General features: G+C 36.7%; 1 protein-coding gene across 1 annotated transcript in view; it reads left to right on the forward strand.

Moving 5' to 3' along the window:
- GABRA4 (gamma-aminobutyric acid type A receptor subunit alpha4) overlaps positions 1-12,963 on the forward strand; it is a 67,614-nt gene extending 54,651 nt beyond the window's left edge. The window contains exon 9 of the mRNA XM_043572736.1: positions 10,959-12,963. Within this exon, the coding sequence (XP_043428671.1) occupies positions 10,959-11,492 (534 nt within the window). The 3' untranslated portion in view covers positions 11,493-12,963. The remainder of the gene's footprint in view (positions 1-10,958) is intronic.
- The last annotated feature ends 851 nt before the right edge of the window (positions 12,964-13,814 follow it).

The raw sequence follows: 13,814 nt of genomic DNA on the forward strand, positions 1-13,814 counted from the left end.
TGAGAATCTGGTCTTGATAAATTATTGCTTTTTGGATAGTGCCCCTGTTGCCTTTGCTAATGCAGATAAAACTGTGACTCAGACTACTTGGTATATCAGCCTCCCGGAGGGTTGGCATGAACCTGAATCCTTCTGGGTGGCTATTTCTCAAAGCACGATTTTGTTATGATCAAATCATAACAAGTCTACATTAAGAGAAAAAGCATTGTCTGAATGATTTTGAAGTTCAAATGTAATTTTCTGAATATTTTGAAGCTGAAGCAGATCATTTCCACAGAATGATGAGCATGCTTTAAAAAATAAATTGATTTGGCCACCCAAGTTAGGGATTTAAAAACGTAGTGAGATTTCTTTTGCAATGATTTGTCGGATATCTATGTAAATTAACTCTACTTTTAAGGTTTAAAGAAATCTGGATATGTGGAAAATAACGGTTCTAAATTATATTATTAATGACACTTTTTCAATATTTAAACAAGTAAATGCTCTGAAATCCACAACACAGAGAGAGAAGGTGGTCTTCAGGGTCATACATTCAAGTTATAATATGAAAAGAGGCAAAAATATTTAGGGAGAAGTATTGGGTAGTTAAGAAGGATCTGGAGCTGGGGCGCCTGGGTGACTCAGTCGGTTAAGCATCTGACTTTGGCTCAGGTCATGATCTCGCAGTTCGTGGGTTCAAGCCCCGCGTTGGGCTCTGTGCTGACAGCTGGGAGCCTGGAACCTGGATTCTGTGTCTCCCTCTCTCTCTGCCCTTCTCCTGCTTGTGTTCTATCACTCAAAAATTTAAATAAATAAATTAATTAATTAATTAATTAATAATTTAAGAAGGATCTGGATCTAAGTCCAAACTAGAAGATTTAAAGCCTCAGTTAACCACCAAATTCCTCAGATGTGAGTGAAAAGAAGCTGAAAAGAAGAGAAGATGGAGGTATCTTATGTCTAGGCAATTAGGACAGTTTAGGAAGAGATTGTAGATGATCCGTGGTAGATATATAAGCATTTTTATTCATCAAGGAAAATTAAGAAGATGACAAATAAATCAATGCTTCCTTCCTGTCAAAGCCATCTCAGTTTCTTTGAATGTCTTGTATCTTAACTCTATCTAGGATTTGGGATTTTCAGAAAGTTATATTCAGTGTAAAAGAGAGAAGAGAACAGACTAGAAACAAAGAAAATATCTAAAAAGAGAGTTGCAAGTTTGTTTAGGTTTTACTTTTTTCTTATGAGGTCAGTTACTGCTCACTGTTTTAAAAAATCTTAAAATATATGTGCCTCAAATTGAATTTTATTGAAGTTAGATAATTGTTTAGGCCATCATAACAAAACAACATAGGTTTAAACAACATCGGCTTAAACAACAGCAATGTGTTTTCTTATAGTTCTAAAGGCTAGAAAACCCAAGATCAAGGTTTTCATAGGTTTGGTTTTTGGTGAGAGCTCTCTTTCTGGCTTGCAGACGGCTGCCTTCTTGTTGTAGCCTCTTTTGTTAGAGAAAAAGAGTTCTCTGGTGCCTCTTCTTCTTTTGTAAGGATACCAGTGTTATCTGATCAGGGCTTGACCCTTGGGACCTGAATCAGCCTTGGTCACTTCGTTAAAGATTCAGTCTCCAATACAGCTGCACAGTGGGTGGTTAGGACTTCAACATACGAATTTTGAGGGGTCACCGTTCAGTCTACAGTAATGATTAAAACCTCTTAATATTTTGATTATTTTACCTTCTTTGGCATTTGTTGCCTTCTAGTATCCCAAGTCTAGTGCCTTCGCTGCCCCATTTCCTGCATCCAATTTCAACGCGGCAGAAAGTCCTTTTGACTGCTGTAATTAAAATATGATGTAAAAGAGAGTGATACTATGGTGCCAGACCAATATATCCACAGATACAATGCTTTTTAATATTCCATTATATTTAGAAAGTGGGCCAGCCAAATGAGGTTGCCAATGTTCTGTGTGTGTGGGTGTGGTAGGAATATCCTCCTCTAGGTTGGAATATAGTGTTTCCGCAGTCTTTGCTGTTTCCCTGATCACTAGTTTCCAGACTTCACTAATACTTGGAAAGTTCCAGAAAGAGACCAGTGATCTGATATATTACAAGAAATACTTTTATGGACCCCACATCATTCTGGGACATTGAAATACTTGTGGCTATAGTTTTTCCTGCATGGAGCATGATGTATGATTGTGGTAGCTAATTAGTTAAAAGCATGTCAGCTGAACTCCAGTTGCAGAAGAACCACTCAGCAAAAGTTAACCATTGTTGCTATTCTTGCTATTGCCATTTACTTCCCAGAAGAGCTTTTTATATTTGTCTTACATCATACATTATGGGATTTGCTATAGTGTTAATACTCCACATTTACTGTGTCCAATATGTATTTTAACTTGGTAGTGCATTTTGTGTTTCCTTGTATTTATTTCTCATTTCAGCCGGCAACATGCTTTTCATGACTTTCTCCTACACCATAGACTGCCCTTTGCTTCAGTGTTCTCCCACCTTTCTAGTTACTAGAAACAGTGGCCATGTTTTTATAGAAATACAGATAATATCTTCTAAAAGTTCATTTACTGTGGTGATTTATTTATGCGTGATATACCTTCTTGTGGGGACCACAATCTCATTATCTGCCTTCTTCTGGACTATTTCTATGTAATGTTCATTTGATGCCTACTAGGTGCTGGACATTGTAAGTGCCTTACATGTATTATTTTATTTATTCATTATAAGGAAGGTACCATTATAACTCCCGTTTTGGCAAAGATCTTGAGGTTTTGAGAGGTTAAGTAACTTGCCAGATATCTCAACGCTAGCAAATGGCAAATTCAGTGCTTGTGTCCAGGTCTGTCTGATTTCAGAGGCACACAGTCCTAATTATTTAGCAAGTGTTTCCCGATTTCTGATCTCTGATGATGGGCAATAACATAACGAATAAATAAGACTTTCTGCAAATATGATCTGAGTTTTTAACTAGCTCCCAGATTATTCTTATAAACATTTAGAATGATTATAATGCTGCTTCTCGTTAACGAGCAAGAAAAAATTCATGCAGGTTAGTGTTTGCATTCGGATAAAATGAGTGGAGTGTCCTTTGCCCTCTACCCTCTCTAGGGTTATGTTGGGAGCATTGGTGGATGCACCTTCTGAAGCAGTTCCAGGTAGCAGTTCTGGTCAAGTCCACTTGATCAAGCTGAGAACTTCTGCTCCGAGTAGTGAAATCTCTGGCAAAGAGATTTCCTCTGCTAGAGCAATATATTTAATAGACAAATCTTGACAAATAGGAAGAAGCACTGGGAATCACTAGGAAATAAAAGTAACCACCACCTTCCATGTCTTCAAGAAATCCTAATATTTTAAACTTTCAACGTCTAAATATGTAAAGCGAAAATCAATGAATCCTTTAAGCTCTTGTTCTCTGGTAATTTCAAATTGAAGACATAATTTTTTTTTTCCTTTATCCCAGTGCCTGATATTGAAAGTAGTATTTCCATAGCTTATGGAAATACAAACATTGAATTAAATGCTAACATGGGGAGAAAATGAAATACAATAAATAGAGTGCTCAGCATTTTCCTTTCTGCATTTTGCTGTTCAACGTATGATAGAGTCCCCTGGTAACTATTTATGAAATATTTAGCATGTTTGTTTGGAGGGGATGTTTTTCATTTCTACGCAGCAGCATTTTCTAAAAACGCTAATGATAGTCCTCAGTAAATCATTACCTTGGAGTTTAGTTTCAGCTGCTCTACCATACTTGTTTATTTCCTTATTAAATAAGATATGTGGCTCACCCCTGCAGCCCTGTCAGATGGCCTGGAATAAATGTCTTTCCGTTATTGGATTTTTTAAAAAATATTTGACTCATTGATATTCGGGAAGATAAACATGTTCATTACTAGCCTTGTTTGTTTTTAATTTAGAAGGGTTAAATTACATTTTATTAAACTTCATTAGCTTCTCAAGCAAGCCATATGAATGTAGCGTGTCTTCTGCAAAGCTCGCCTTGGTCACTTTATCTCATTGCTGCTAGAGTAATAAATTGAGATGAATTTTCTTTTTGCAGTTGATAATACTTCTCTAGAAATCGTGTCAGATCACAGTCATGATTGATGAATGGTTTGGATTTGCTCCTGTTTGCCTGTTGCTGCTTGAATTTGTTGGTAATGTTTGAGTCTGCTGCCTCGCATCTCTGTCCCACCAGTTTCCTTGCTTTGGGCTGTTGTGACTAATGACAAAATGATTTCAAGCTAAACCATTTTTTAAAATTCAGATGAAGCCTAGGTGCTTTCTTGTTGGCAACCACTGTGTGTCTGCTGAATACTGACTGAACAGTGATGAGGCCACTCAAGTCTCAACCTTACATCACTCTGACACGTTAGTTGTTCCAAAGTTCGAAGACTGTGTGAATAGTATTCCTGGTGAATCCTGTGCCAGGTAGGTCAGTTGACTTCTCACTCTTTTTGTGGTTTGTCATCATGGAAAATGACAACTACTTTTTACATAGTAGACCATGAGAATCGGTACAAAATAACTTGAGTATCGTTTGGGTACTTGGCAGAAAGCGAAGATTTAAGCCCCAAATGAGTCTAATTCTGCTTTCCTTTATGTGTGTTCTGATATATGAATATTGAGACACCTTAGGCATTCTTAGTCAGACCTGGGGTTGCGTCAGGGTGACATGCACCTTAGGCAGTATCTGCAGTCGTCTAGAAATCTGCTCCATAAGCAATGGAATGATAATCTGGAGGTCAGAACATTTTTGATACTTTTCCTTCAATTACTTTCATTTGAAAAGAATCCTGATTCTGTAATATATCCATTTCAATAAAAATTATTAAAAAATGAAGTAGGTGCCTGCTGTGTGCATTTGCCTACAGTGATTAATAAGGTAGTCTTTATACTCTAAAAGCTCACTAATACTTTTAAACGGAGAAAAAACAGAAAGATTTGATCTTTGTTTTGGAGTGGTAATCCTAGTGGCACACTTCCTGCTGCTCCCTCCATTTTCATAAAGTCTCTTGCTTCTTTGATTCTTTTTTCTATTTGTTTTTTTAATTTAAATTCAAGTTAGTTAACACTAACTAACTGTGTAGTTTTGGCTTCAGGAGTAGAACCCAGCAATTCATCTCTTCATTATGACACCCAGTGCGCATCCCAAAAAGTGCTCTCCTTAAAGCCCATCACCCATTTAGCCCACCCCCGCACCCACCTCCCCTCCAGTCTCTTATGGTCTGCCTCCCCCTCTAGTTTTATCTTATTTTTCCTTCCTTTCCCCTATGTTCATCTGTTGTGTTTCTCAAATTCCACATGAGTGAAATCCTATGATATCTGTCTTTCTCTGACTTATTTTGCTTAGCATAATACCCTCTAGTTCCATCCACATTGTTGCAAATGGCAAGATTTCATTCTTTTTCATCACCAAGTAGTATTCTATTGTGTATATATATACCACATTTTCTTTATCCATTCACCAGTCCCTGGAAATTTGGGCTATTTCCATAATTTGGCTATTGTTGACATAAACATTGGGGTGCATGTGCCCCTTTGAATCAGCATTTTTGTATCCTTCAGATAAATACCTACACTTGGGTGAGGAATAAAACAATACTCTTAGCTTCTCCTGGAACAGGGTGGTTTGAATGTAGGTGAAGAACCAGATTGGTGAGTGGTGGTATCAGTCAAATGTCTACTTGTGTTTATGATTCTTTTTTTCCAGTCACTTTAGACTGATCCTATCTCTTTTGCTTTGGGTCAGTTCTTTTTTTCTAGGCATATTCTTCAAGTCTATGCTTAATTTCTGTGATATTTATAGTAGATGTCATGATAGTAGATGTCATGAGAATATAATAGTATATGTGATCTGAATATAATTTTTAAACCATTGAAAATAGAACTCATACAAATATGAAATGGACATCTGTCAAAGTTTTGTCCAACTCATTAATTAATAAGGGAACCACATAAATAGTAAAACTGGTTTGAAATCTTTTTAAGAACTAAAAGTAGTCACTTTAAAGAAAAAGAGTGCTAGGATAAATACCAGGTTAGATATAGAAGTAATTAATATTATACCGGGCAACGGTGATCTTTTCTACTGGACTGGAGTCTACAAGTTAAAGTCCACAGTGTTTGCGCTTGAATCCAATATTACACAGCAAAATCAAAGTCAAGTAAATTCCCCTACATGCTTAATAATCCTTGGGTGGGCTTATTAAACAATGCTCCATATGACATTGAAAGAATATGCTGTAGTCCTTTCTGATTTCCAAGTCTCGAGTAAGCATTTTTTTAAGTTCATTTCTTTATTTATTTTGAGAGAGAGAGAGAGAGAGAGAGAGAGAGAGAGAGTGAGCCAGGGAGGGGTAGAGAGAGGGAGAGAGAGAGAATCCCAAGCAGTCTTCGCACTGTCAGCGTGGAGCCCGACAAAGACTTGAACCCAGGAAATGTGAGATCATGACTTGAACTGAAACCAAGAGTCGGATGCTTAACCACTGAGCCACCCAGGCACCCCTAAGTCTTGAATAAATTTTTAACAGTGTTATTGGCTATTACAAGTACTTAACTGACTCAAATACATAGGTGTAGTTTAAGTTTTTAATGCCTCCACATTTGTTTATTGAGGGGCTGTACAACATGGTAAAAACACTTCAGTAAGTCACTTACTGTATGACTTCCAGCAAGTTATAACCTCTCTGCTCTACTGTCTTCTACTGTAAAGTGAGGAACTGCAATTTTAGAATTTCTCCCAGTTTTAAAATACAGTTGTTTTTTAAGAATGGGATTATAAAGGGCAAAATATCTTGGTCCTTTAGCTGGTGTCTGTAGTTAGGCAACAGGGCCCCCTAATGGTCTTTGATGAATTCTGGGTAGGTTGGCCTTCCACTTATCCCAGAATGTCTGAGAAGTTCTCCTCACTAGAAGTTTGGCAATATCTTATATTAGGACCCTTGATTTAATTGGTCTAAGCATGTTATCTAGTGCCACAATAATACTGCATAACAAATAAGTACAAAATTTCAGTGGCATACGTAAACATTATCTTTTAATCTCAGGCCTGTGAGTTAATTGAAAAGTTCTGTTGATCTTTATTAGGCTTGGTTGGGCAGTTCATCCTTTCTCAGCTGGGAAAATTCATGTGTCTAGTGGTCATCTAGCTGTTGGATGACCTGGGCTAGCCTCACTGGGGTGACTGGCTCTGCTCCAAAGGACCTTTTCAGCAGTCTAGTCCTAGCTTGTTGTTGACAAGTGGTGTTGATGACAGTGTTTTGAAAGAGAGTGGAAGCAAGAAGTCTTAAGGCTAAGACAGAAATGGCACACCATCATTTCTGCGACATACTGTTGGCCAGAAAAAGTTATAAGGAAGACTGTGGGGGAAATAAGCTCCATCTCTTGATGGGGGAGGAATGGGAAATTCATATCACATGGGGCATGACTGTGGAGAAGGAGGAAGAATTGGTGCAGTTTTTGTATTTAGTCAAAGATACAGAACATGATTCACATTTGGGATTTCAGGAAGTTCCAGAAAGATACTGATCTGGAGGGAAAGAAGACAGAATCCTATAAATGTTCCTGCACTTTCTTCTGGGGCCCAGCTAAGTCACTTACAGTTAGTTTCATTCTTTCAGGTCTTACTTTTAAAATTCATTCAGCAGAACTAGAGTTTTGTGGGTTTGGGGCTAATTACTCCATATTACTGAGGCCAGGGCATTCTTAGTACTCTACCAAGCGCTCCGTGAATGGTGAGATTTTGCGGTCTGACTGGTGGGAACAGGCATTATTTCTGGCTTTGTGTTTCAGGTACTTTCTTCTCATCCTTTTAGGGCATTCTTTTTATGGCCAGGTAGTACTTCACTCTCAAACTGATCTGTGCTTAGCAAAATAGTCAATGGCTACTCTCTGATTTTTGGAGTTCTATCTCTCTCTTATTACTTACTTATGTATGTATGTATGTATGTATGTATGTATTTATGTACACTTCTCTGTTACTTTTTCCTGTGAATTCTAGCCATCTTGATTTCCCCAGATTTTCAGCTCCAACTCCTCAATTCAGGGAATCTGTCCGATTTCTCCTGGATTCTCCTCTCCTCTACCACAGCATGGAAACACTTTCAAGTTTGTTTCTTCTCTCTTGATGATTGTGATTCTATGTTGTCTAAGGCTCAGAGTCTTCAAAAAATAATTGTTTCACATATTTTGTCCAGATTTTCTTTTCTTTCTCTTTTTCTTTTTTTTTTTTTTTTTGTCATTTATACAGGAGAGTAAATTCAGTCCCTCTTACTCCATTTTGACCAGAAGTAGAAATCTCTAATTCTTAGAATTTAGTTTTTGGATTAATATGAGTTTTTAAAGATTTGGGGCAACCTAACTTCTGGTGGAAGAAGACATTATGCAAATATCAGATTATACTTGAAAAATATGTTTCTTTCCTGCTTGTTTAATTGATCCTTTCTTACTCTCTTCCCTTCCCTTCTTAATATATTCAGCATTTTACTACAGTTTGATCTTCACTATATTTTACTTTTTGTTATATTTTTTCTTAAAATTTTTTTTTTTCAACGTTTATTTATTTTTGGGACAGAGAGAGACAGAGCATGAACGGGGGAGGGGCAGAGAGAGAGGGAGTCACAGAATCGGAAACAGGCTCCAGGCTCTGAGCCATCAGCCCAGAGCCCGACGCGGGGCTCGAACTCACGGACCGCGAGATCGTGACCTGGCTGAAGTCGGACGCTTAACCGACTGCGCCACCCAGGCGCCCCATATTTTTGATTGTATTGTGTGTGGGTATGCATCTTGTCAGTGATAGGGTTAGCTCTTTTAATGTTGTGGATATAACTTATCCTTCCGTATATTCTTCACTGTGTTTATGACATTTCAAAGTTAATGTCAATCAATTAACATTATTCCTTTATGTAAAAAGGGACTCAAAATCTGAGGATTAATTGACATTTACAATGTGCTTTGTAGAGGAAAAATGTAAAAGTGCAGGGTAAACAATGATACCTTCAGCTTTTTTTTTTAAGTTTATTTATTTTTGAGAAAGGCAGAGATAGCATAGCAGGGGAGGGGCAGAGAAAGAGGAGAAAGAGAGAATCCCAAGCAGACTCTGCGCTGTCAGTACAGAGCCCCATGAGGGGCTCAAACTCATGAAACCATGGGATTGTGACTGAGCCGAAACTAAGAGGTGGACACTTAACCGACTGAGCCACTCAGGCTCCCCTGGTATCTTTAGCTTTTATGTTGATGTCGATTTTGGTTTCAATTTTCTCCACCAAAATTAGGTGTCATATGTTAGACTACAATTTCTCATGAGTTTGACTGCAACCTGCTTAGAAGAATACTCCAGCCTGACATGAAGAATACTTTGTAAACCTCTCAGATCTTTGACTCTACATTTTGTGAGGCTTTTACTCTTTCTCTACTTAGCAAATTCGCAGTCATAATTCACAAATATATTACATATGGATTAAACACATTCAACCTACTTGATGGGTGCGGTATTGAAAAAGGATTCTATTTGTAGAATAAACATTTCTCCGTAAAATAAGCTCTCAGTTAATTGTATGTGATATTATCTGTGACATTTCTTGTATGCTGTCTCCTTCTCATCACCCACCTGTGAGCTGGTCTTCTTCTTCTCTCTCTCACCTCTCCTTCCTCCTTTTTTCACTCACCACCTATTTCATAAAATGGTAAGAGGAGAAGGTATAGAAAGTACTTACAATATACCCTTAATGTAGCTTAGAATAAACATAATTAAAGAGGAAACATTTTTGCAAAAAACTCATGGTATATTCTAAAGACAGACTTGACTATTTTGGGAATCATTTGAGCAATTATTTTCCTTCATTAGCATGGACAGTCTATAGTTGGCTATCCAGTTACTTATCGTGCCTGTCAGAATATAAGGAGAATTAATTTTAAACTTTATCATGCATCTTTATTCAAATATAGTCTTGTTCTACACATAAAATAAAGGGATGAGAAAATAAATGGATGCGTTCCATTTTGATTTAAATACTCTTCATTGGTAAATAGTTTGAATTCAGATATTTATGCAATGATATGGTGGTGCTGTTTATATGTCTAATATAAAAATTTTTTTTCAACGTTTATTTATTTATTTTGGGACAGAGAGAGACAGAGCATGAACGGGGGAGGGGCAGAGAGAGAGGGAGACACAGAATCGGAAACAGGCTCCAGGCTCTGAGCCATCAGCCCAGAGCCTGACGCGGGGCTCGAACTCACGGACCGCGAGATCGTGACCTGGCTGAAGTCGGACGCTTAACCGACTGCGCCACCCAGGCGCCCCTAAAATTTTGTTTAAAACTAGTGTTCCTTTGTATATTCATTATTGTGGTGAAAAAATAAAATGCATTAGGCCTTCCAGATTTTATAATAATGTGTGTGCATCCATGTAAGATTATGAAAATAAGTTTCAGGGATTTGGAAATTTAAGCTTTTGGAGTTTCCTTTTTTCAAGGAATGTCATGCACATATATATGGTTGTTATTGTTTTTCTGTGCACAAGAGTAAGTACAGTTCTTGCTGTTTATAAAACAGTCATATATAAAACTCGTTGAAGTGTATACAACCTATCACAAAATATAATTTACAATAAAACTGAAGAACGTTGTATCGCTATCTTCATGAACTTCTCAAATAAAATCAAGCATAACTCTAGTTTAGAGCTCTAATAGCCAAATCTTTCTATAGATTTAACTTCTGACCATTTATAAGAATGGAAATATTTTGAAATAGAAGATTTTGGATTCACTTTCAAATGTATTCATGTGTTTTTTTCCCTTAGGTATTTTTAAACTTTTACAGTAAGCTGAATGGATATCGTATATGAGTAAACATTTATATCACAGAAACAACTGATTTTAATTATTTGTTCCCTTTAATTTTGTATTAATTTACATAGGATGACATAATCATTGTAATTTTTAATATACCTTTTCAGAACACAAATGCCAATCTGAATATGAGAAAAAGAACAAATGCCTTGGTTCACTCTGAATCTGATGCTGGCAACAGAACTGAGGTGGGAAACCATTCGAGCAAATCCTCCACAGCTATTCCAGGATCTTCTGAAGGCACATCGCAGTCTTACTTAGCTTCCAGTCCAAACCCATTCAGCCATGCGAATGCAGCCGAAACAATATCTGCTGCAAGAGCACCTCTCTCTGCTCCTCCCTCTACTCCTGGGAGAACTGGGCACGTGCCCCAACAGGCTTCTGCTGGACCTGCTTCTACCCAGCGTGTGTTTGGATCAAGACTGGAGCGAATTAAGACCACTGTTAATACCACAGGGGCTTCTGGGAAGTTGTCAGCAACTACTCCTCCTTCTGCCCCACCGCCGTCTGGGTCTGGCACAAGCAAAATAGACAAATATGCCCGTATTCTCTTTCCAGTAACATTCGGGGCATTTAACATGGTCTATTGGGTTGTTTATTTATCTAAGGACACTATGGAGAAATCAGAAAGTCTAATGTAATTTTGTTGCTAGAATAGTTTCCTAAAAGATGATGACCTTAATACAGAATGCCTTTTTACATGTTTTTAAAGATAAACCATTATTCTTTATTAAAATAAAAAGCCTATGTAATTTTTACATTCAAAAACAATCCAAGCCAGTTATTGGGAGAGTTAATCCATCCCTCAGTGAAGAGAGAGTGAGCCATCTTTCATTTCAGAAAAATGATTTGAATAGAATCAATTCAGCATTCAAATTAGATGAAATACAGACCATCCTGGAAAGTTGGGACAAGAGAAATAGGGCTATTAGAGATAACATGGTTCATATTTATGCATTGGAATTTGAAAATAGACTATGACATTTTTAAATATACACTATGAATATCAACCAACAACCCTAAATTTCCCAGTGGCGCTGCCCTTAATCAGAATTGTTTATTGGATATCCTATGCGGTGACCTTTGGAGATTCTTCTAGTATCAGCAAGAAAAGGACTTTCTCTGTTACATGAAACATTTTTTAAAAGGAAAACGGAACAAAACAAATACTGACTAATAGAGTGAAACCTCTGCTGCGTCAAAAAACAAAAACAAAGGCCAGCGAAGACATGTTCCCTGTCTTATGTTGGTCAAACAGGACTTAAAACACTTGACTTGAAAAATCTGTGCTTTGAGCCAAAGTTTAACTCCTTGTATGAATTCTTTTTGACAGTAGTTCATTCAGTTATGTATTATTTCAACATATAGTTATTCAGAGCCTACTGTGTTCCATGCACTATGCTAGACACTGTCTCTCTAGGAAAGCTCTTTCACCTTAACCTATGATATTACTTGAATAGTAGAACAGTCAATGCATGCTAACGAACCATAAACTAGCAGAGAACATTGCATTCTTTAATGGAAGAAATTTATTTAGAGTCTGACAACATATTGAAAACATCTGTTTCTCCTATACCGATAGAGGGTAACACGTTAGCACAACCTTAGCAATTGACTTCAAAATACATGAAAATGTGTACAGATGGTTCTCTAAGTAAGAAGCACTGCCTACCAGAGAATAAAACTCTAGGCACTGTAAGATCCTATAAATTATCTGTCTCAAATTTGATCAGAATAGTAGGATAGAATTTGATCAGAATCATCACAATTAGGAACTCAATACAAGGCCTTTTAGATGCTTTTCCAAACATAGATCTATTTTGGCTGGTGAAATGCTAATCTTCTGGGAAGTTTTTGTGTCTGTAGTTTTGTATTTCTGGGAAGTTTAGTGTTTTGGGGGGGCAGGTTTTGTACAGTATCACAACTAGGGTATTTTAAAATTAAAAGAGTAGCCGAGGAATGGAGTAAAGAAGAAAACTCATAGCCAAGGGGTAGGATTCTGCTGACTCTGTTAATGCAATTTATCAGGATTTTCATGTACTGACTTTTCTTTTTCATTAGGTAGGCTTAACAACTTAATTAAATTTCTTGCAGCTGTCTTATGACACTAAATCTAGGTCTAGTTTTTTGTTTTGTTGCTTCCAGATTTTTCTTCTATTCTTCTTTTTTTCCTGATCTAGGTTGTGTGAATGAATGTATTCTGGATGTTTGGGGGAACATTTTGATAAAAATGGCCACTTTCCAAGCAAAAATCTCTTATTTTTAGAAAAGAAATATTAATTAATTGACATTAGTCTTTCAGTTATTACATTGCCTTGGAATGATTGTATATGAGAACTGTAAAATGTGCAAATGCCAAATATTGTGAGTCATATCTGAGGATACCTTTTTTTGCTATCACTCTAGGTATATCCTAGAATCACTAACAATTTTAAGGCTGAAAGATGCTTTAGAATTCATCCAATCCAAGCCCTCATTTATAAATTGATACCAGTAACATGAGGCCAAATAAAATTTGTACATATGTAAATATTTAATGAAGAGTACTTGTATAAAAAAGCTTATCACAAATTATTTTATGAATGTAAGTAGATTTCTAGCCTTGAGGACAACTCTTGAAATTGTGGTTGGAAGCTATGATTGTTTATTATTCCAATGAAGAGACCTTATTTCTTTAGTGAAGAATATACTCCTTACTTATTCATTGGCCTATTCTTAAGAAATATCTTATTGGCTTCCTTTTTAAAAAAGAAATTCTTCTATAAATTTTACAGATTTTAAAGGGATAAAAATCAATGATATTAGATTTGTAGACAAGGATTCCAGGTGAGCCTATGTTTTTTTTCTTTGTGAAGAAGATTTTAGGACAAGTCAGGTGGCCCAACAAAGAGAAAGGGCAAAATTAACCAAGGATTACTTTTTTTTTAAATTTTTTAATGTTTACTTATTTTTGAGAGACAGAG

This window comes from Prionailurus bengalensis, chromosome B1 (assembly GCF_016509475.1).
Source record: "Prionailurus bengalensis isolate Pbe53 chromosome B1, Fcat_Pben_1.1_paternal_pri, whole genome shotgun sequence".
Classification (NCBI taxonomy): domain Eukaryota; kingdom Metazoa; phylum Chordata; class Mammalia; order Carnivora; family Felidae; genus Prionailurus; species Prionailurus bengalensis.